The 24,657-nt window shown below is 39.3% G+C and overlaps 1 protein-coding gene across 5 annotated transcripts in view; it reads right to left on the bottom strand.

Annotated features, from left to right (window-relative positions):
- The window catches only part of shoc2 (SHOC2 leucine rich repeat scaffold protein), a 29,536-nt gene that overhangs the window by 3,476 nt on the left and 1,403 nt on the right, over positions 1-24,657 (bottom strand). For 2 of the 5 annotated variants that reach the window (XM_048167568.1, XM_048167579.1), the window contains exons 2-8: positions 7,581-8,555; positions 6,099-6,236; positions 5,683-5,813; positions 5,386-5,574; positions 5,069-5,191; positions 4,816-4,953; positions 46-163 (exon numbers count right to left, since the gene is read on the bottom strand). In XM_048167568.1, coding sequence (XP_048023525.1) covers positions 46-163; positions 4,816-4,953; positions 5,069-5,191; positions 5,386-5,574; positions 5,683-5,813; positions 6,099-6,236; positions 7,581-8,220 — 1,477 coding nt within the window. In that variant the 5' untranslated portion in view covers positions 8,221-8,555. Of the gene's footprint in view, positions 1-45; positions 164-4,815; positions 4,954-5,068; positions 5,192-5,385; positions 5,575-5,682; positions 5,814-6,098; positions 6,237-7,580; positions 8,556-21,545; positions 22,776-24,657 lie in introns of those variants that run through there. The other 3 variants (XM_048167586.1, XM_048167552.1, XM_048167561.1) reach the window with 3 other exon arrangements.

The following is a 24,657-nucleotide window of genomic DNA, read 5'->3' as shown; positions in this document are numbered from 1 at the left end:
TAGATGTGTGGCTGTGTGCGTTTGAGGGCGGCGGCGAGGTCGTACCGATCTCCTCAGGTAGGTGCTGCAGTAGATTCTCTCCCAAGCCCAGGTATGTCAGGTTGGTCAGGTGACCGATTCCTCTCGGCAAAGTGGTCAGCTGATTATTGGTCAACACAAGTTTCTGCAAATAAATGTTAAAAATGAGTTTCACGAATCAAAACAAATAGTATAACAGCATCCATACAGTCTGTCATGTGTCCTTTGTGGATAGGGCATTCCGAGAATGCACAGCAACGAGCAAAGTGAGGGACAAAAATCATTCTGTATAATACACCGATGAGCCATTACATTATGACCACCTGTCTAATAACAGGTAGAACCTCCAACAAAACTTGATTCAGCGAGGTGGCGATAGGTCTCCTGGGGTATCTGGTAACATTAGGGGCTTTCACACTGAATAATTCTAGGAACTCAGTTATAGGAACTAGCCACTAGGATAGTTCCAAGAACCGAGTTCTCCCCCGGGTCATGTTCCTGGTTGCATCTGCACAGGGAATAGGAACTGTGAAGTGTCCAACAGCGGCGTCTTTAAGTGTAGCATTTACAAATGCTAAAAACCAGAAAATGGAAGATGCCTTGATCGGAGCTGTGTTTGTTGTGTGTCGTGGGTTTCGTGATAATGGAGATGGAATGTAAACACATAATTTATGTGACTGAAAGAGCAAAGAGTGGGGCAACTTTTTGTATCGAGGCTGAGAAAAGAACAACGCTGCAGACAGGCCCATCGCAAGGGGGGGTGCGAGGCCATGTGTGAACCTGATGACGCGGATTGAAGTGTGTAACAAACAAACCGACTACCATGTTTGAGTGGCCTTTTCTGTTTTAATAAATTTCTTGAATACATGTCTCAGTCACTAGGCCTATAGATAGTTATGATTTTTGTGGCTTTAAAGCAATAGGCTATATTGTATAAAGTGGTAGGCTATAAATAAACGTGACATGACTTGGAGAGTGCTGAATCAGAGCTGGTGCAAACATATCTACATCGCTATGATCAGATCAGACGCTTTCTTACTATTTATATATATTTTTTTCATATTTGTTTTGTGTTTTTGTTGTTGAGAGGAAAGCGCACATAGCATATTAATCTAATCGGTGTGTTCATAAACAGTATGACACTGCGAAGGTATTTCAAAGTTGTTTTTACCCCAAAACAAAAGTATAAACAAGAACTTTGTTGTACTTACATCACAAAATGAATCTTTGCTAACTCAGTTTCTCCACACCCCCTTTCAATTAGGCCTAGGCCGCGAGGCAGACAACAGGTAAATGCTGTTATCACTGTTTTCCATGTTCATGAAGAAAATATGTTTACACCGCTTTTTAAAAATGTCGGTGTTTGCGTTAAACATGCGTTTGACCAATCAACCAACACTCACGTCACTGATCCTATAGTGCTGGTTTAGACCCTACTCTGAAGTAGGAGCTAATTCAGTTCCCCCAAAAGGAGTTCCTAGAACTAAAATTGTTCCTAGTTCCTGCAGTATGAACACAGCAATATCCGGGTACTTCAGCCAATTTAGTTCTAGGAACCAAGGTTCCTCCGGTGCGAAAGCCCCTATAATGTCAACATTGCAGGGTGGTGGTGATTAGGGCTGCTGGATGGATCGCACAATACGAAAAATAACATTGAAATCACGCTTAAACACAATTATGAAATCGAAAAGGCTTAAAGTGTTTTTTTTTTTTTTTTTTTTCGCAGCTTGATAATGTAGTATGGCTCCAAATGCTAATCCATCTGAGAGCACTTCGAGTTTAAGTTGCTTATAATGTACATTTGAAAATCAAACATCTTTCCAGAAGCATTTATTAACATCTTGTCCAACAAAAGACACCATTTAATAACATGTTTTTACTCCAAACTCACTTCATAATGACAGTTCAGCATCCTTCTGTGAGATGATGTGGCTTCTTACACAGAATAAGGCAGTCATGTGTTTATTAGTCCTGTTTAATCAATCAAAGCTTTCAATCTTCTGTTTATTCAGCTACAGAGATAGTATGACGTCCATAGGGATTTCCTGGAATGACGCATGTTATCTACTTCTGCGGCAGGGCATATTTGGAGTTTCGTAATTAGATCACCCTCTGGCTTTCAGATGGAGAAGCATTTACTTCTGATCACAGAGCCGTACGGTTCTGACAAGCTGCACATAAAATAAATTGCAGCCTTTGGCAAATTGTGTGCGAAAAAATTTGCAATAAATCGCGATATCGTGCAGCCCTAGTGGTGATGTAGAGCGAACCTGCTTTTCCAAATTGAACCACAAATGTTCAACTGGGCTCATGTCAAGCCAAGGCATTAACAGAAACTCACCAACATGTTCCTCGAACCACTCCTTAATTATTCTGGCAGTGTGGCATGACGCATTATCCTGTTGGTAATGGCCATCACCGGCAGGGAACACAGTTGCCATGAATGGGTGCACTTGGTCCGCAACAATGTTCAGATACCTGACAGCTGTCAGGGATTGTGCTATTGGGATAATGGGGCCTAAAGTGTCCCAAGAAAACCGCTGCCAGCCCCTGTCCGCCCAACAGTGCATCCAGGTGCCATAGTCTCTGTTGGTAATCAGCGTTTCTGTGCTTGGCCTTCAACGTGATGCACCAGGAATCTTGATTTGCCAGACCAGGCCACTTTCTTTCAATCATCCACGGTCCAATCTCAATGATCTTGGGCCCATTTCATACGTTGTTGGTGATGGTGTGCGGTTAACTCAGCAGCTTTTCCCATTGTGACACCGAACACTCTGACCGAAAGCCGGTCCTAGGGTGGTATATATACTGCTCTGTGAGCTGCACCTGTGGCACCATTCGGTTGCCAGGCGTGCTCATTCATAATGCAACGTGGTCATAATGTAATGGCTCATCAGTGTAAACATACTTGCATATTTTAGTACGGAGCCCCTAAAGCAGTGGTCTCAAACTCAGATCCTGGAGGGCTTCTGAAGACCTTGATTAGCTGGACCAGGTGTGTTTTGAGACAATTGCCCTAATTTTTTTATTTTATTTCAATGCTTCTGCATTCTCTCGCAATACTTTTCCATGCCCTGGAGAAACTTTGCATTTGATACTTCAGCGTTTTCTACCAAAACTTTTGCGTTGGCTCTGAGAAACTTTACATTCATTCTTAACCCCTTAGCATTCCCAAGGACACTCTTGAATGCTAGTATATACCACGGGTGGTACAGTGGTACAATTGCATTCCCTCGAGAAAGTTAGCATTTGCTCATAAAACTTTTGTGTTCTCTTGAAAAACAAGTGGTGTGTTCCCCCCCAAAAAAAACATTGCATTCCCTCGAGAAAGTTTGTTTACACTTGAAAAACTTTTGTTCTCTCGCAAAACATTTGTATTTCCCCAAGAAAGTGTGCATTCGCTCACAAAACATGGAAATAATATGAGGAAGGACTATTTTTCAATGCTTTCATGAGCAAAAGTTTAATGAGGGAACAAAATACTTTTGCAAAAGGATTCAAATGCATTGAATTATAATTTTTCCTCCCATCTCATTTTTTTTTTTTTTTTTTTTTTACATCATTTCCCTTTAGGGGCTCCATACAGTACTGCAAAATATTGATATAAAAGTTGGACCCAACTAAAAATTTTACACAATATAGGAGTAACATGCTAGCAAAAGACTTCATTGGAAGCCTTAAAAGGCAGCTGCTTATGCAGGGTTTTTCCTACATTGAAAAATTTTTGACGGTAGCCAAAACGAATTTTTGTCCCACCAAAGCCTTGTTTGATCAGTTATTGTGATTTTCTGAGTAATGCAGATGAGTTCTGCACGCATGATAGGGCACATGTTAACTGACGGAGAGAATGAGCAGAGAGCTCCTCCCTCGTGTGCGCGCTCTCTCTGTCTTCAAACTAAGTACTGTCTTTTGCTATGTCCCTCGCACATAATAATCTAAATGAACTGCCACGATGCTAAAAGTCCGGAAGACCGAATCCATGTTTCATGTGGCGCATTCTGAGAATTTTTTTTTTTTCCCCTGAATAACCACTGGGTGTGAATAGTGCTCAAAAAACGTTACCTCGTCTCTGACAGGCATTCTGCACATGCAGCTGACATAAACCACACTTTCAATTAACGAGAAGAAAAAAAAGAATATTGCGACCTAATGACTTATTTGAACTGATTCAGTTCAACTGAACGGTCACTGTCTGAATCGGTGTAGCTATAACAAATAATTTACTCAATTTTAAACACCTGAAATGAGAACGCAAGTGTGCTTACCCCATTTAGCAAGAATGGTTAGTAAGATTTAGCCTTAATAATCCACAGTATTTTCAGGTTATTTGTATGACAATGTGTAGTAAATTACCTTTAGGCCTAAAATCAGTTAGTTTAGACTGGAGTGAGATGAAACCAGAACAAAGCAAGTTGTTGTTAGCTAGGTGCATTCAATTAAGGTAGAAAATTAGATAAATTAGATTAGATAAAAAAAAAAAAAAAAAAAAAACACTTTTAAATGCTATTTTTTAATATTGATTACTAATTATTATTAATATAAGTACCAAATTAATTATCTGGTCTAGCAAAGAAGCATCTTTACTTCTTACAAAGCTATGAAATCACAGATTTTTTTTCAAAGAGTGAAAGATAGGATTACATTAAGAGTGGCAGGTAATTTATTGTCAGTACTGGGCTTGCAGATCATGTGGGTAGGGTACTTTTTACTGTTTGTTTGGATGACCATATCTGTCAGCCACCACCGAAGACCATTTTTGACCCAGGAAAAACCCTTTTATGTAGACAAATGTTCTACCTGCAGATCCTTAAGGTAGGCAATCTCATTCGGGAGGGACTCCAGTTTGTTCTCCTCAAGGTCAAGCTCTCGTAGTTTCCGTAAATTCCCAATCCCATGAGGCAACTTCTTCAAAAGATTGTTGGATAATATGAGGACCTGAAGGAATCAAATGGAAAAACAATGAGCCAAAGCATAGACCTAACTACATGACAAAAATGGGTTTGCTATCATGAAACTCAGTGATTTGTTAAAATACAGAACATTATGTCACCTCTAAAGACACAAGTCCACAGATATCCTCTGGAATCTTGGTAAGCTGGTTTGTTGCCAGGTTCAGCTCCACCATACTGGTCCACGTCCCAAAATCCAGCGGAAGAGATGTTAACTGGTTGTCCTGTAAAAACATTTTTTTAAGAAAATGTCAGAGGCGCTTTGCAAGGCAAAACTAGCCACAACAATGCTGCTTATTGGTCCAGGACAAAACAGCCTACCCACAAGCCTCTACCTTAGTCTGCTCTTTAGTTAAAGACCATGTCCTGAAAAGTTTGTTTCCAACATATTTCAACAGTAACTCATATGAACAATCACCTTCATATTGAGCTTGCTGAGCACTTTGGCTCGGGAGAAGATGCCGAAGGGGATCTTGTTGATACGGTTGTGCTCCATATTGAGTGAGTAGATGGTGGAGAACTGGGATGGGCCGCCCACTGGATAAGACTGGAAACAGTTCCGCGCCAGCGTCAGACTCGTCAGGTTCACCAGACTGGACAGAAGCCCCTGAGGAGGAACCAATAGTGATCGATAAAATATACATAAACAGGACAACGACAAACAATGTGAGACTGATAATTATTAAAAGCTGGAATGAGCTGAAGCAAGCCTCACCTCTGGTAACACTGAGATGTTGTTGTTTTCAAGGTTGAGCTCTTCCAGCTCTCGGCACTTCGCTAAAGATCGAGGGATCGCTGATAGGCGGTTGTATCTCAGACCGAGACGGTTTATACTCGACAAATTACCTGAAACAGTAAATTAATGTGAGAAATGCCATCGATATGCTTAACTTTATGATCCAAATGTGTTGTCTGTGGTCCAAATAAGTTTATGGTCCAGAACTGTTGATCTAATCTTTACATGGGCATATAGGCATACTTCCTCCACTGATCAGATTATCCTTAATTAGACTGTTCTAATGTAGAACTGAATGCTCACAAAGCCAACAAATTTCCCCAAAGCAGAAGTGTACAGTACAATTTTTGTTTTGCCTCCAACAATAAAAGATCCCAGCTTGAGCAGATCCTCACCTATAGTCTCAGGTAGGTCAAGAAGTTCATTGTGCTGCAGGTCAAGGTTGGTGATCTGAGTGCAATTGCCGATCTCTTTAGGAAGGTGCTCCAACTGGTTGTGGGCTACATCCAGCGTAATTAAGTTACAGAGCTCACCTATAACACAAGCCAGCAGAATCATCACAAATGAACACTGAAATTTTGTACTTTTAGAGATTTTATGGAATGACACTATATATATTTATATTTTTATAAAAATAGACCATAGAATATGGTCAGATTTGTTAACCAATCAGAAGACTGAGGCTCTTTTTGCCTTTCAATCATTTTGTGTGTTCCCAGAGCATGCTATTTTATGCTATGGTAAATCAATAATTATATAATTATATATTTGGCAACTAACTGATATAAAATAAGTTAAGTTTATAAGTTTAAGTACTACTTTAAGTGCTATTTAATTACCAAAACTGAAATTAATATAAATTACAACTAAATAGAATTAAAAAAAAAAATAATAATAATATAAATGACAAAAGCACATACAAGAATTTTTTACTTAAAATGAAAACAAAAATTAAAGGTTTCAATTTCCGTTTCAATTTCCATGTAGTTACTTCAAATATTTTTTTTCCCTGATTAGGTAATAACAATGTAGTTGTTTCCGATCACAATACAAATTACATTCAAAACAGTTCAATGAACAAATTAAACAGTAAAGATTTTATTGCGCAAAAAACGGCAGACGAATTATAGGATACTAGACGTTGTACACGAACTAAACCACTGATATTCAAGTGAGACAGAATGATAGCACCATTTTACTGTGTCTAGTTGAAGTGAGCAATGCGTCAAAACAGCGGTGCGGATCACACCACAAGCACTCAGGATCATTCGTGGCAATGATATTTCAGCGCTATTACCTTTAGTAGTTTTATCTAAAGCCAAACTTCACTTCATTCAAGCCCTTTCAACTCTGTGTGCATTCTCTCTTTCTCAAGACATGCGCCACATTAACGATGCATGTCCACTGGCCCCAAGCAGAGCAAGCGTTTTTAATTCATTCCAATGGAAGTTGAGCTTAACGCTCAAACGCGAACAATGTCATCGTCCATCGCGACTGTAGATATCGCCTGATGCCAATTTGGTAGACATCGCCCAACCTTGATATAAATAATACTATAATAACACGGATTTAGGCATAGTTAACTAACATTAACAAATACTGTAACGAATGTATTTCTCATTGTTAGTTCATGTTAGTTAATGCATTAATGTTGAAAAATGAGACTTTGTGTTTAAAGTGTTACCAAATAAACAGACCTGCCATTTTTGTAATGTGTAATGTGTAATGTGTTGCTTTGTCATTCATATTATTACTAATTTTCAAATTAGTCACCACCACCACCAAAGACCATTTCGGACCCAGGAAAAAACCCTGAATATGCTTAAAAAAAGAACAACAAAAAAAGAAAGAACAGTTTTAAGAAGCAGCTCACTCACCAATCTCTGCGGGCAGCTGTTTAATCTTGTTCTCTCGGATGCTGAGCATGGTGAGTTTGGACAGATTCTTGATGTCCTTCTCCACGGTGGTGATCCGATTAAAGCGCAGGTAGAGCGTGGTGAGAGAGGTGACGCGGTACACCACGGCGGGGATCTCCCTCAGCTTGTTATGCCGCAGGTCGAGCATACGCAACTTCTTCAGGTTGTCCAGCGAGTCGGGCAGGCTGGTGAGAGAGTTCTCGCTGAGCGCCAGTGTCACCAGTCCCGACAGGCATCCCAACTCGGGCGGCAGACTTTGCAGCTTGTTGCTGTACAGGTAGAGCTCGGTCAGCTGTGTCAACTCCTTAATGGAAGAGGGCAGGAGATGGATGGATCTCTTGGACAGGTCCAGGCGCATTGAGTTCTCCTCACGGCACTTGTTCAGCTCCTTGATAACCTCAGCATTGCTGGATTTTTTGCGCGTGCTGGGCGGCGGGTTGGGCCGCTTTATCGTGCTGTCCAACGTGAAGGCCACTGCGGGCGAAGCGCCACTCGTGTCTTTCTTCCCGTCTTTGGCATCTTTCCCTTTGGTTTTGGATTTCCCTTCAGCTTTGGGTTCCCTCTCCTTAGAGTCTTTATCTTTGCCCAGAGTACTGCTCATGGCGAAAGCCCCGCTGCCCAATGGCACATGGGACCCTTAGTCTTTCGCTCTTTCTCTCGCTCTAGTATTTTGTTCGTTATTCAAGGGCAGAACCAAAGGGAGGGGCTGCTATATCTGTGTGTGCTCATACATACCTGTGTTCCTTCACCAGTGTTGGTGGACAGAGGCAGCCTGTACTCCTGCAGGGGTTAAAACTCCATGGGGGTGACGCGTGTTTGTTGCAGTCGGTGTGGCGTGGAGGCCAGCAGCCTCATGCTTGTTTGATCTGCACTCTTTCCCTCGGCTCGGCTAGAGCTGTTCTACACAGACAGGTTGCCGGGATTCACATCCTTTGGCTGTTAAACAAAAAATAACAGTTTCAGTTAAGATGCCTAATTCCTCAAAGACGGGAATGACTTACAGACAAAAGATTCATTCAAATTTCAGATGTGAAAAAGGTCGTTAAGAGCTTCCCTTAATGACGCAAATGTGAGCTGCTAACTAATAAACATACAGTTCCTTCCTGTATGCTTGTACCACAAGCACTTTCAGGAAGAAGTGGCATCAAGTCATTCAGGCCGTCAATGGTCAGCCACTTGAAGCAATTAATGGCAATTAAATCTCAAATCTCTTTCGACGATGCATCAGATCATCCTTTACTGGTGGATGTACGGGAACTTATTAACTGCACTGCAAGAAAAATTATATAGGGTGCTTCCACAATGGGAAAAGCCTTTGAGCGTTTCATTGATAAGAATGCATTAGATCCATTTTGAGGGTGTGGCAAAAGCCAGGCCAGTTTCTTTCCCGTCTGCTTCCAAAGTAATATCGTTGGCTTTTCATATTGTAACTAAAGCAAATAGTTAAATTTCAGGAAAATATTTTCTTTCTATCAGGTTGACAGTAGGACTGGAATGGCACTTCAATGTAATCAATGACGTTGATTGCATAAAAATGATTCGTGTAGAATGCCTCGATGCATCACACAGTTCATGTTCATCTCCTAAGATGGCGACTTCGGCTCCCTGGGATGCTGAAAATGAGTATGATATGAGCATAATGCAAGTACCACCGAAGTAGATCATACTCAACACCCTTCACTATTGACAGGATATACACTGCATTCAAAAGGAACTACAAATCGGTTGTCAGTAAGTTTAACAAATGCATTCTATAATCGAACTGACACCTCAGGGCTCAACATTAAGCCTTGTTATGTGCTTGTCCTTCAGACAAGTAAATCTGTAATTCACTTGTCTGAATACAAAAAGTTGCTTGTCCGGAAAAAAGGATTTTTTGTGGTGAAAATATGATTTATTTGGAAGCTGTTCTATCAGTGTTCTATCAGCTTTGGCATATTTCAATCTTCATATTTGTGATATTTACCCTGAGGGCATTTTTTTTAACCTTTATAAAAGGGCATTTTTCCCACCAATCTTATAAATGCATGCTTCATCTTTCATTTCAAATTCTTAAACTTGATCAATAAATTCAATTAGAATAAGACAACACTATAGGCTGTTATCAATCAAATGAAATCATTTACACTGAAAAATTACAACTGCATTTAATAATGTTATGAGATTGTTTTTAATATTTCTTTGAATATATAAATAAGAAATGTTGGGGGGAAAAAATTATACTTTTAAACATGAAAATAAACCACCAGTAGGTGGCAGCAAGTCAATGAGTCATTCATTCAAATGATGATTTGAACCTTTGACTCGGAAAGAGGAATCATTCAGTAAAGTGTTGCTGTGAGATGCGCTATGGTTCTGCTGTGATCTTTGTTTGGAACTATTTTCACTGCTGAAATAAAACAAAAACCAGTCAATATTGCATCTAAGTGACTTAATATTACCTGCTTGTTTATTGAAGTGTTGTATGAAATCAGTGCCACATTTTCAATCGTGGTGGCATTCAGAAAAACAGCACTCTTGGTCATGTGATGTTGCTTAAAGGTGCAATAAGCGATTCTCTACAGAAACATTTTTTGTTATACTGGTTGAAAGTCTCCTCATATCCTGACAGCAATCTCTATGTTAAATGGTTTAAATGTATTTTTATAAATATATATCATCTGTGGAAGGCAAAGGACCATAAAATGCTCATCCAGTTATTATATTCGGTCCGAAATTAAATAATACAATGTCCTACCTGCCTGTCAACGTATGTTTTTACATTCCCTAGCGCACCATTCACGCAGACATCATACAGCATCAGCGCGTTTCATGCTATGCAGAGTTTATGTAGACAGACATCAGTCACAGAGCACCACTAACAAACAGCAGCCACCTTTTACAGTTCCTACCGAATAAAAACAACAAGCTTATGCTGCGTTCACACCATAACTACCGTAATTAGGAGATGGCAACCGTGATGTTCTAACCGGAGTTCTTCAGTCAGACTCGGAATTATGCATTTCCATGTCAACAGCATCAACACAGAAATTAATCTGCAGCAGTCAGGTACAAGTTGTTTACATTCATTATTATTGTAATGTTATGTGCTGAGACACGAGGTAGTTTAAAGCCGTCTCTTGTGACGCTTTGCCGAGAGCAGTTGTGTGTGCGCACATTGATGTCTTTTAGAGGAGTCGTGACTTTGGACTGCGATTTGCAGGGAGAGTAGGATCATATATTTTCAATGCTATAAGGCTAACATTTCCCAGATCACCTTTAACTGTATCATACATTATAAATATAAAAACTCAGAGAGGCTGCGCAAGCTTCAACAGCGCAACCTTGTTACCATCAGTACATTATATATTATTTATTAACCACTATTAAATTGCCACTTACACTGAATGTAATAAAATCAGATTCATTCTCACGTTTTGGTGATTGCCTACTTATTATATTGACATTTTAATCAGACCAATTGTCTGGTTGGAAGCTAACAAAAGGATTAAATCAACTAATTGGCTTTTTTTTTTTTTACATTAATCAACTAATTGTATAATAAATCAATAGATTAATCAATTGAAAAGCTGCATCATTATAGCAGTCATAATTGTTAGTTGGAGCCTTAGATGACAGCGTATCAAACTTTTTTATAAAACTATATGCAAATGGTTTTTTACTGTGAAAAACTTGTGCTTTCAACAGAATAAATTAATCATTGTTTAACAATTAATCAAATGATTTCTGATCAGGCAGAATTAAATTGCAATATCAAATTTCTTCAATGTCAGCGTAAAAAACAAATCACATTGAACATATTTCATTATTATCTTAAGTGCACGTTTACCATGACAACCCCAAAAATACACCTAAAATACCTTTTTTAGACCCTGTAGCGTCCCCAAGAGCCCTAGTATGTAAAGCCCTGCACAACTGTTCACTTGCTCATAAAAAGATAAAGCAGTTTTGCATCAGGTTTCCATCAACCACAGGAACAGAAGCTGTGTACCTTTACCTGTGAGATGCCAGCTAGGTGTCTGTGTTCATTAAATCACAAATGACATTCAATACCGAGTAATCCAATAAAAACCACAACCAAACCGAATCAGTAAAGCCTCAGCACTCTGTTAGATGCTATCTTTGCATAAGCATGTGTTCCTCTGTCCTGTATTGTGAAATTCAAAAGTATGCGTGCAGTTGAAGTGCGCGGCGTGCGTGCGCCAAGTCCAAGCTCAGATCAGAGCGGCAGAAAGGTTAATGCCGATGGGAATAATCTTTGGGAGTGATCTTCAAAGCTCAGACCTCCCGCAGGTCAGAAGACCTTTACGGCCAAAGAGTCCAGCTCGTCTACGATAATAATAAAGCAATACTGAATGTGTAGACGCACACGAACACTCATGCGTTCAGTAAGATACTGACAAATGACATATGCGCCAAACTCCTCACATTAAGACTGAGCAATGTGTCATACATTAACTGACCTCCACTATCAGTGAATGTGTAACTGAGGTTACCTGAATCTTAGACGAAACTTTCAGTTTCATGACCTCTCACCAATTAAGCTGGATTACATCTTGAGATAAGTGGAGTTGCAGCAGTTTCGGCTGACCTGTGTCCAAAGAAAATGCTTCGATTGAACTGTAAAACAGGTCGCTTTGAAGCCTTTGATTCATTGTGTGATTTGTATGTTTCCACTGTCAACTTTAGATGCTGACACTCTTAAAGCGTGACATCTCCTTTACATCAGAGGGAAGTAAGCCTGCACAACTTCAGATAAGCTCCCTAGAAATCCCAAGGCTGTGATATTTCACAGAAAAGCCACTTGATACCACTTCTGAGCAAGACACTGGTTTCGCTGAACAAGTTTGCTATGAGGGATGAGTAAAACAAAACAAACATTTGCAGTTCAATATCCAAACATGCACAGAACCCCATCCAACTAAACATACAGAAAACAACAACCACCAAAAAAAGGCTTTTACAACACGGGCTATGGTCAATGGTAAAATGGTTGCCATCTCTTCCCTTTCTGACAACGGCAGTGATGTCTAGCACTCATTGAAGTATACTTGCGCGAGACATTACTGCCGTTGTCAGAGCGCGATCAGACCTCACTAACCAAGTGCTGAACGAAGTTGAACATTGTGGTGTTTTAGAGGTAAAAAATAATATAAATACTGTTTGCTTTCTCACACAAACCGATCGTTTCGTGTCTTAGGACATCAATGTGTTGTCACGAGCCGCAGGGTTTAATTTGGATATGTCTATGCAAGTTTTTTCGACTTTTTTTAATTGATAGAGTTCCCATTCACTCCCATTATTTGACTGACAGACCGCAACGGTTGCAGTTAAAAATCATCATTTGTGTTCTACTGAAGAAACAAAGTCACCTACATCTTGGATGCGCTGGGGGTAAGCAGATAAACATCAAATTTTCATTTTTGGGTGAACTATCCCTTTAAGCTTTCTATAGATATATTTCTCAAGTCTGTGAGGCAAGTACACTGAGTTTTGGTTTATTTTTTTGACACACTCAAGTTCACATAGACCAAGATGGCAGAAAGCGCATCCTGTTTGTTTTCTTTATTTTACAAAAGCACCTTTTCTTGTTATTGTGAGTTTACACAAATAAAAGTAGACCCTTTAAAGTCTCAAATGATGCATTTACTCGTATCTGTATGACCAAAAAAATGACAGAGCATTTTAAGTTGTTTCCTCTGTTATCAGGAAAAAACGCAAGTGATTGTGTCGGCGCCTCCATGTCATGCAGTAAGAGTGCTAAATACTTATACAGCACTCAAACATCATTTAAATCACCATATCATATTTTTAGTTCCAGTACGTTTATGGTTCACAACGATTTAAATGGTTTTTTCTTATCATGTAAGTGCATTATTAGAGAGAGAGACAGGACAAAGTGAGCACCAAGACTGTTTGTGTGCGGCTTGTCTGTGATCCAATGAATGCCTACACTGAAAGTGCAAGTGTACTGCGTGAGAAAAAAAAATCAAAGTTTACCAAGTTTCAGTGACAGTACCAGTAAAAATTTTAAATATATGTAGTCAGTGACAGTGCAAGTATATTAGAGCTGTGTATTGCCAAGAATCTGGCGATATGATATGTATCACGATACAGGGGTTACGATACAATATTTTGTGATATATTGCGATACTGTAAGAAAGGCGATATATTGTGGTATTTCTTGTTTTTTTAGAAAGAGGATCTAATTTTAGAAAAAACTGTCATAAAGAACACACCACCATATGCATAAAATCTGACCAAAATTTTTTATTTTATTTAATCAAGACATTAATCAATCACTATTTTGTGCTATCTAGTAAAGGGAAAATAGCCTAGAAAAGTGACTGCAGGATTATTTAGGTGTATATGTTTTAAAGGTTCACAGAATAACAGTTTTTAATTTCTAAAGTATTTAACAACAGAAAGTGCATAGTCCATTCCATGACTGCATGACTTTTTCATATTTAATACTGTAAAGCTGCTTGCTTTAAAGCAGTCTTTTGTATAAAGCGCTATTTAAATAAACGTGCCTTCACTGAAGTGCTGAACAGAGCTGGTGCAAACATATCCACATCGCTATGATCAGATGCTTTCTTTCTGCTGTTATTTTTGTTGTGCGTTTATTTTGTTATTGAGAGGACAGCATCCAGTACATATTACATATTCTATCGAAACGCCTCTCAGCAGTGTGGATGGAATCGGGATGTAAAGTGAGCTCTCAGATTCAATGTGTTTCCTGAGCAGGGCTTGACATTAACACCCGCCAACCTGCCAAATGCGGGTAGATTTCAGCTGTGGCGGGTAAGACAGCCACTCCCACTAGCCACTTTGGCGGGTTGAATATAATTTCAGTTTACAGCCAAATGATCGTCGAAGATCGTCGTAGCACAAAATTACAATCCAATCACACAATTTGCTATTTACGTGCAGTTAGTGAAGGAGGGATAGGCAGAATTGCACTGAATGACACAACAGAAGCGCTCTCGTGCGCTCTCTCTCTCTCTCTCTCTCTCTCTCTCTCTCTCTGTCACGCGCGCGATCAGTGCTCCTCGCACCTGAATAGTAAAATACACGTGCACATAGATGTCTAAATGTCCATCGTGTGGAGTATCTCGCGTGAATACAGTCGGTTATGGCTTAAGTGGATGTAAACAGGTGGGTAATAACTGGATATGCGTCAGTTACGTCCATGCATTCAGCAGCCCAATTAAATAGGCCTACCTGTCTGTCATTAATGTTAATCAAACAACAAAAGATGTTAAATAAATGTAGGCTATATGTTAAATAAACCTACTGTATCTGAAAAAAGATTATTTTTAATTTACTATTGTTTTTGTAATTTGCTTCTTTGTTCTTTTATATAGCCTAACACAAATAACTTATACAATTTCTCATATTAGCCCATGCTCATATTGTCCACCTCTTGCCCACCTGTACAGACCAGCTGATATACAATGTAGTCTTGATTTGGGTGGTCAATCTGCATTTAAAAGTTTGAAAGGGTTTTAAATCTTCTAAATCAAGTAAAATGACTCAAAATCAAGTAATTTAAGCATAACAAAGTCAACTTTAATCATATAAAATGTAATTTACCAACATCAAAATTGTGGCCAGTGAAAATGCTGAGTGGCTAGTAACTTTGGAAAACCACTAGCCACAGTGGCTGGTGAGCAAAAAAGTTAATGTCAAGCCCTGTTCCTGAGTATTGGATTCTAACATGGCCTATTTCGCAAACAACATGACTCTTGTCGATCTCCTTGTGGTTTCTTTATAGTTGAAACCAAAATGAGTCCACATGAGCTCTGCACATCACGGCAGGAGTTGGAATAATTCTATCATCTCGTGAGCTGGGTTTGCTAATGCTAACGCCAGTGATGCACACGCCTTGTGCTTCTCCGCATCAGTTTACGTTTAGGGTTGGGTATCGTTTGAATTTGAACGATTCCGATTCCGATTTCGATTTCGATTCCTTGTTTCGATTCCGGTTCCTAACCATTCTCAATTCCGATTCTTTTAAGAGGCAGGGTCAAAAAAAGTTTAGGATATTTTAAATGAGCTAGCTAACCAACGGTCTTTCTGAAGGAAATAGTCTGACCTTGTCCATCAATTTTAATTCTATGAACTTTTTACTTTTTATGAACTTTACTATGAATTTCTCACAGGGCTGTTTTCAACTACAATATAAATATCAAATCTATGAACTTGAATATAAATATTATAAATTATGAATATATTGAAAACACATTTACACATGAGTGTATGGCTGCATTTACACTGCAAGTCTTAATGCACAAATCCGATCTTTTGACCATATCCGATTTTTTGGCCAGTGTGTTTACACTCACTTTAGACGCGACTGGTATCGATATCTGTGTTTACATTAGGCTACTTCCTGCCCCAAAATGATCGTCACTGATAGTTTTAAATGCACATAGTAGATCCTCGGGTTTTGAATAGCCGTGCTATTAAAATTATTTATATAATTCATGGAGTGGCCATGATTAGCCTGTCAGAATGGATAAGTTAACAGCTGTCATGGGTGTATTGCAGCGCGAATTCTGACTGAACGGATATAGACCGGAAAATAAGGTAATTTGTGTTTGATATTTTATCTACATTTATTAGTTTTAGAATTCCGTTTTTTGAATGAATTCGAGCGAGCAAGGGAGAGAGCGCGCGCGTGCGAAGCTGCTGAATATATGTTTGTGCGCAATTTCTTTCATGTTAGACAAAGTTCCCACATTAATATTGAGCTGCAAATTTTTAGTGCGAGTGCATACATGCACGTCTGCTTCATAATACAACATTGAAGCTATATTTTAGTGAGCAAACGTGCCGCCCTTGCCATTTGATGGCTTGGAATTACAATAGGAATCGGATATACATGTTTAGACGTAGGTCGCATGTTCAGAGATCGGATATGTATCGGATTTAAAACCACATTTGGAAGTGGCTCAGATCGAATACGAAAAAAATCGGATCTCGTGTGGATTGCCAGGCCAGAGGAAGAGGCAGCGGAGGACGGTCGGCGCAGCGCATCAAAGAGATTTATTTATTTCTACTCCATGAACTCGGAGGTGCTCTATCATGTTCGACGTGCACCCTCCTATGCACGAAACAATCTTGCCGCAAATGTTGCATTTTGCCGAGATTTCGTTCTATTTAGAAAATTGAAGCCACACTTTGGACCGCCGACGCACGCCATGTTCGACTCGCTCGGTTATGCCAACACTTTCGGTGGACGCTTCTTCGTTGGTGTAATGCGGTTTCTTCTTCCAGTCGGCGGACTGGGAATCGAAACTAGGAATCGAAATTTAAACTTTTGAACGATTCCGGGAAAATCGCAAAGCTAGTCCCGGTTCCAATCAATACTCGATACTCGATACCCAAGCCTATTTACGTTCTGAGATAACACTGACATCTAGCGACTAGTGGTTGGGATTAAACCAAACACAAAGCCACGAATCTAGTAAGTAAATAAGTTAAAAAAAAAAAATATCGATTCAGTGTTTTTGAGAATCGATACAGTATCGCCAAACATAATATCGCGATACTGACGTGTATCGATATTTTCTTACACCCCTAAAGTATATGTGTCTAACATAACTCAATTTTCAGCTTCTAATCATGATTTTTTTTTTCTTGTATCACCCTGTGCATTGTGGACCAGAGCCAAGTCCAAGCCTATTTAATTCCACCCCGATGTAATAAATTTAGCATTTTAAATCAACAGGACACCTCATTAACATTATTATTACTAAGAAGTAATAATAATAATAATACTAATAATAATAGTAACTCTACTTTGGCTTAAAGTGTCACAATAGTATTGAATCGTGAATTGTATCAAATTGTGACGTGTAACAGTTTAAATTACTCACGATTCGGTTTATATCACAGTTTTAGTGTTACAGTATGCTTAGCATGTGTAGGGTCAAGGTATATTCAGGAAAAAGGACTTCTGTCAAAACAAAAAAGAAAATAAGAACAAATAAACTACAAGCAATAGCACAAATAAATACAACAGAGCAAAGATACAGATGAAATAAACACTTTTCAGAAAAGTATAACAGTGGTTTTCAGGTACAGAAACTGAATAAAGTAATCAAATGTAAAATAACACTGCATAAATGTATATTAATCCTTAAGTCAAGAGCAGTGAGTGATTTTTTTCTCTTTTTCTTTTGTTTGATGAACATTAAAAACAGACAGCATCAGGAATTTTAGGCTGCTGTCATTTTAAAACAACGCACAGATCCAATATGCTGATACTGTTACACATGCATCGTCTTTCTCAACTGTTTACATTCACTTAGAGGCACAACATATATGTTTTTTGATTAAAATGTTGTTTGACACTTCAGATGTGTGCGCACAGAAAACTTCTCACACAGCGTACGAGAGTTCTCTTTCAAGCCTTAAAAACATGCAAATTATAAGCTTTCATTACGATACAACACTGGCCCGGAACAGCTGACGGAACTGTCACAGTCCCAATCGTCTTTCACACTGGCCACAGGCCATTGGGCAGTCCTTATTGTCGAGCCCTGCCCGGCACATTCGTTATTGTTTTGCGTCTCTCTGAAATAGCGCTGTCTGTTTAAACTCAGAAGGCAATGTGTGCTGTTTCGGTCTCACTTGCATTTGCATGCTTAAAAAACCCAGGAGATGATGACATAAAAGACTGGTCATATTGGAGCATACAGCACTCACATCGAACAAAGTTCATAAAGAGTGACTGTTTTGGCCATGTTTTTTTTGACCATCTGTGTTGTAACGTATTGGGAAGCCAGAATATTCCCAGACAGGAGATTTATATGATGCAGGAAGCAGCTCCATTACTGGCTTGTCTCATTCGTCTGCCATACTGAACTGCAACACACCAACATGTGAAGAACTGTGATGTCAGCAGCAGATTTACATACAAACAGTTGATTGGACAGCTACTCTCATGTGAAATGCATGCAGAGCGTATTGATCGACAGAAACGTACATTACCAGAAGTCCGTCTATCTGTCTTACGCATTGTTCATTTCAGCAAACTAGGACTGCATGATTTGGAGAAAAAAATCTAATTGCAATTTTTCTGGTTAAAAGTGTGATTTAAAATGCAATTTCTAAAACGAATTAAAATATATAAACAATACCAGGTTTGTAGGGCTGCACTATTTGGCCCGAAATTATAGATTTCTATAAAGTTCTCATTATAATGCTATGTTTATGGCAGATCTGTGCTTTATTTTAATCACATTATTAAGTGATTCCGTAAATCACCTGCACACTTACAGAACCATGCAAATTATGCCACTGAATAAATATGACAAAAAAAGCACTGCTGCATTATTATAACATCAGCATTTTTTTTTTTTTTTTTTTTTTTAAACAAACATCTAAAAGCAATATGGCCGTCTCAAATAACTCAATTAATATCGGGCATTGCATTTGAGCATGAAACTAAACACTGATATGCAGAGCATTCAGCATCTTAATAAATGTTGATATCCCGACCCAAAGCATCCTATAGTAGATTAATCAGATGTAGCTATTATAACTTTCATCCGCAAAAGGTTTGCGAATGCAAACGTGAGCTTGACCGAAAGTGTAACTCCGACTGCGCTTTAAAAAGTGTCACTAATATTTCAGCAATATTTTGGATTCAATTTGCACTTTGATCAACCAAAATGTTATTTTACAGTATCAAAATCACTGATGATTACTGCTAAATTAATTATGAATAGAATTTAAAGGATATTTTCAGCACAAGATAAAAGCTTGGCGCTGCACAGCTTGCACTGAACTGTATTTTCATCTATCTTGTCAAAGTGAAACTAGACATCACTACGTGACTTCAAAAGCTAAACAATTGGAGCTCCGGGCGCCGCCCTAGGTGCTGCTATAACCAATCAGGAGAAAAAAAAGAAAAAATACATTTCGATCATCATTTACACGATCGATCGTCGCTGTCACGGTCGAGTACTCGGTCACTGTTGCACATCCCTAAATATACCCTTGCGACTTGCGACTGGTCCAAGGTCACATATGTTCCTCTTTTGCATCCATTGTGGGAAAAAACAAACAAAAAAACTCTGTACACTGGAGAAAAACATATTGATTAACATGACAGTGTTTGCTGCGTTTCGTCTGTGTGCTCTGAGACTCAAGTCTTTTATGAAGCAGAAAAAAAAAAAAAAAAAAAAGAGTCACAGTGACTTCACTGATTGCTGCAACTTCCATTTTTATTACAGATATTTTGCGCCAGGAAGTTACTATTTTGTTCTCTGGAACACAGGGGATGGAAACGCTGCTTTACAAATGTTTCATGCAATATTCCAATTTTGCGCATAGGTTAAATCCGCTACTTTGGATAGAAACGTAGCTAGTGTGGCACTTACAATTTTGTGTGACTTCGCTTATTTTATTTCTGAAATATTATATCTGCTTTGTTAAAAAACTGTATCCCAAAATCATCAACATTTGACAACTGACTAAGAGGAGAGTACATACTAGAAGATTTATAAAAATTATTAAAAGAACTGTTAAGTGAAATCAGAACTGAAATCAAAATAGTTCATTTACAGAAGCACCAAACTGTAACCAATCACTCAAAATAATACAAGTCTATATTGGAAACTCACTGCGCCTACACAAAAGAAAAAATAATATAGATTAAGACTATAATATTGATCAGCCATAATGTAATTATCAGTTTATAGACAGTGCATCTCAAATGAAACATCCAAAGTACAGGAAACAAAACAGGACAGTTAATATGGAGAAAACTGAAGCGATTCTGGACGTGTCTAGTGGGCGAAGACTGTTGAACAGCACTGTAAGGCAGGGGTCATCCTGCACAACCTTCTCCTAATCGTACATCCGACTGCAGGAAAAAAAACATGCTTCTAACATACTTGCATACATCAGCTCGGAGACATGATGCATCTGATCTTTATAAAACAGATCCTGAAATGCACAGGAATACCAACTAAGACAGAAGCAAATGATGACTGTTTTTATCATAGCTCAAAAACTGCATGGCTGTGCGCAATACTGGGATGATGTGTAATGTCTACATTAGTTCATGACAATTTCACTTGCTCAGCTCCTCTATAGGATGTTGGCTTTAAAACAAGGCCACCGAACCCACAAAATTCTTCCCAAATAGGTGACAGATGCACTTGTACATATGCTACAAATAGCACACAAGCATAATGTCGAATCAGAACAGGGCAATTACATTGCATTACAATCTCCCCAGATGAAAGACCAGTCTTCACTCTCAAACATCTGACACATTTTTAACACCCATTTAAGTGTCATACTATGCAATGTAATAGTCTTTCTGAGAACACACAGGTACACACAACAACGACAAAAAAAAGCAAATAAAAAGCTTTGTATAAGACATATAACTTCTAGTGAATGTATCTGGATGTAGATTCAGGGCCTATATTTTGTAACCCTACACATGAATGTGTCAGAAAAAGCTGCAAATGCTCGGTTTCATTTACCAACAGCCCCGATTATTATCCTACAGCACATTTACATGCATCATAAAACGTTTAAAACGGTAAGCGATAAAAAATCTGATGTGTGAGGGGGCTCAGAGTACAAAGCGTCTGTGTTGACATGGCTAACTAGCTAAACATTCCTTGCTATTAAACCATAAAAATATCATAAATGTCATTAATAGCGACTAACATTACATAGCTTTCAAAAGAAAAGAAAAAACGAAAACAATCTGAGCACATTCGCTGTGTCGTGATATATGACAGCATATACAGATAGCTTGAAAGCTGGCTAAGGAAATATCTCTGCTAGCATTAGCCACCCTTCAGCTGCGGCTAACAGGCTAACAGCATTAGCCCTGCGCGAGCTCCCACAAAAAAACATCACAAAACACAAATGTCAGCGCAAGCTTCTTACCAAACTCGTACATTTTGGAATAAGCGGTCTCATCTTGACGAAAAAACGATTAATTTCCCGTAGTTGAGGACGTAAGTGTTCGTTCTTTTCAGACAGGCCCTCTGTGAAAACAAACTGTCATCCGCCAAACGGCACTCGGAGCAGCTGGAGCTCAAAGCGGGAAGAGCTCGATCCGCAGCGAGTGCGTGCGTGCGTGCGTGTGCGCGTGCGTTACTGATGAAAAGACCACGAATCGGTTCTTTCGAACGATTCGTTTTAAAGAATCAGTTTTTAGAAAAGTATCAGCGAATCTTTAAAGTAATCATGCAATCAAAATGGGCAATTCTTGTTTTTTTAATGGAATATTGCAGCATTATAAATTATTTATCCATCTACATCATTTTTTTTAAAATGCATGCACCCTCCTAATCTTCAATCAAAATAACTTAATTCTTGCAGCAACATCTGTTCAATTCTCTGATGACGTTTTTGCTGATGTGAGGGCGGGACAGCCTGTCACTCACATGGGATCACAGAAATGGCAAACCATAACCATCCAATCAATTCCCCATAATAATAATAATAATCATCAAGTTCCGCTCTACATTTTGTCTTGTTTGAGAAGTTGTTTCACTCAGATGTACATCACAATAGCGAAGAAAAGTCTATCGCAACCTCCATTTCATACTGACTTTAAACCCCGCCTCTGCAAGTTCATCTGCCTCCATTTTTTTTAAACGACGCCCACATCTCAACATCCAATCAATAACTGATGCATTACAACAATCCTACATTTTTTCTTTTCTGACAATCCACTACACAATCCTAGCTCACATACTGTTATAATATGGAAATAAGCATATTCGGACACAGGGCTCATTCTTGGCCCTGTCCCAATACCCACACTTGTGGTCTAGGCCACTTGAGAGCATGTGTGTTCAACTTCATCAAGTGTGCGAGGGAAGTTTAGTTGGACAGATCCTCGACCTCTCGATTTTGACAGAGGGAGCGAGCCTACTCAATAGGCTTGTTCGAGATGCATCGAAGCAGACTGATCAGCGTATGACATCAAAGTACCGCAAGAGCGACTGGAGAGCAAACGATTCCTTATGCTTTGAATCATAATAATATGTACACTTCAGGTAGACCAACAGACCACAATGCACCACGATTGTGACGTCACAGCAGATTGTGCTTAATTTTCCCCCACCCCACACAACTCTAGTGTATGATATTGCCATTATTTTGACATTTAACACTTGTAGCTACCTTAAAGGTGCTCTAAATGATCCTGGGTGGAGTAACTTTCTGTTGACGTTCGAAGTGTTGTCAAACAAAACAGAGGCTAGCTAGACCCTCCCTCCTCCTCCTCCTCCTCCTCCTCCTCCTTCCCCTCCCCCTCCCCTCCGTGCTTCCTGAAACAGTCATGAACGCGCGTTTAAAATCATTCTTGTCGGTTATTGGCTGGAGCATGTTTATTATGTTTTGTGGTCCAGGCTGCACCAGTTTGTTTTTATTGCCGTTTTCGGAGCTTGTGGTGACTACAGAGACCGAGTTATTTACAGTGTGTTCAGGGGACAGGCAGCTAGTGGATAGTGAGATGATGTTTGCTGTATGTGACAAAAAATGTTTTGGCCTAAAAATGCGTGACATCACTTAGAGCACCTTTAAGCTGACTGTTTTTAACACAGAAAACCTGAAAATAATAAATCAGCTCCATAGCAGATTCCAGTGATCAAGGGCTTAGGCCGGGCGCTCCATTTAAACTCATTTCAAGGGTTCAAGTAAGCATTGACGTACATCCGAGTGAAGTTAGCGAAGGAATAGTCTTGCGTAGCCAGACCAAAGCCACTGGAAGGCAAGCCTGCAACCTTTAGCCAAAAAAGCGTAACGGCTAATGCTAACTGGCGGTACGCATTGGCGGTACGCAGGGAGGAGTTTTGAATGGCGACACAATAGGCTGAAAGGTGCTGCATGTGATTAAGTTAGCCATTACGCTTTCTCCAATGGTAAGAGATACAGACCCTCTTATCTCCCTATAATAATATGATCTCTGGCCAGACCTTCAGGCTGACAGCAGAAGATCTGGACTCTATCGCAAGAGGACGTTTGACTGACATGTAACGCAACCAATCACAGTTCCTTTTGTTCTGCATCATGTTAAAGGGCGTGAAAATGTAATGTCGATGTCCCTACAATAACAGACCGGCATGCATCTACAAATTATTCATTCAAGAATGTTGTGCAAGTTTACTGCCACGAACTTACAACATACTTTTGAAAATCCAGAGTTAAGTTGATCCTGCTAAACGCTCATTGTCACAGTTGTAAACACGACGACATTCTTCTTCCACGAAAGGGTTTGGCGTCACAGCATTTGTTTCCAGGCGGACCGTTAAAGAACATGACACACACGTTTTCCGGACATCCTGTAGAATTCAACCAACCAGATGAGGACTTCGAAAATCCTGAAGTGTTTCCAGATAAGTGTGCCATATGCATCAGACGTTCAGATGCCTGAGGATGAGACTAGCGAGGGAAGGGCATACAAAATTTGACTCAAACGCAGCCTAAATCTATCTCTGTTTCTGAATGATATTTAAAGCTAAGCGAATCCTATCATTCACTTTTTCACCCTCATGCGAAACTCCCGAACAAGGAGATTCCTTTTGAAATTACTAAATTTTGCCCACAAAATTTTGCCAAACAATGACAAATGTTACTGCACCAAAAATGAAATTTTGATGTTTATCTGCTTACCCCCAGCGCATCCAAGATGTAGGTGATTTTGTTTCTTCAGTAGAACACAAATGATGATTTTTAACTCCAACCGTTGTGGTCTGTCAGTTGTATAATGCATGTCAATGGGAACTTCGTCTATAAGAGTAAAAAAAAAACATGCACAGACAAATCCAAATTAAACCCTGTGGCTCGTAAAGACACATTGATGTCCTAAGACATGAAACGATCGGTTTATTTATATAATTTTTTACCTCTAAAACACCATTATGTCCAACTGCCCTGTGCTTCCGGTGTGTGAGGTCTGAACACGCTCTGACAACAGAAGTGATGTCTCGCACTCATTGAAGCAAAGCGCGAAACATCACTTCCGTCATCAGAACGTGTTTTTTGA

The sequence above is a fragment of the Megalobrama amblycephala genome, linkage group LG2 (assembly GCF_018812025.1).
Source record: "Megalobrama amblycephala isolate DHTTF-2021 linkage group LG2, ASM1881202v1, whole genome shotgun sequence".
NCBI classification, from domain to species: Eukaryota; Metazoa; Chordata; class Actinopteri; order Cypriniformes; family Xenocyprididae; genus Megalobrama; species Megalobrama amblycephala.
This window is presented reverse-complemented; position numbering and strand designations above follow the sequence as displayed.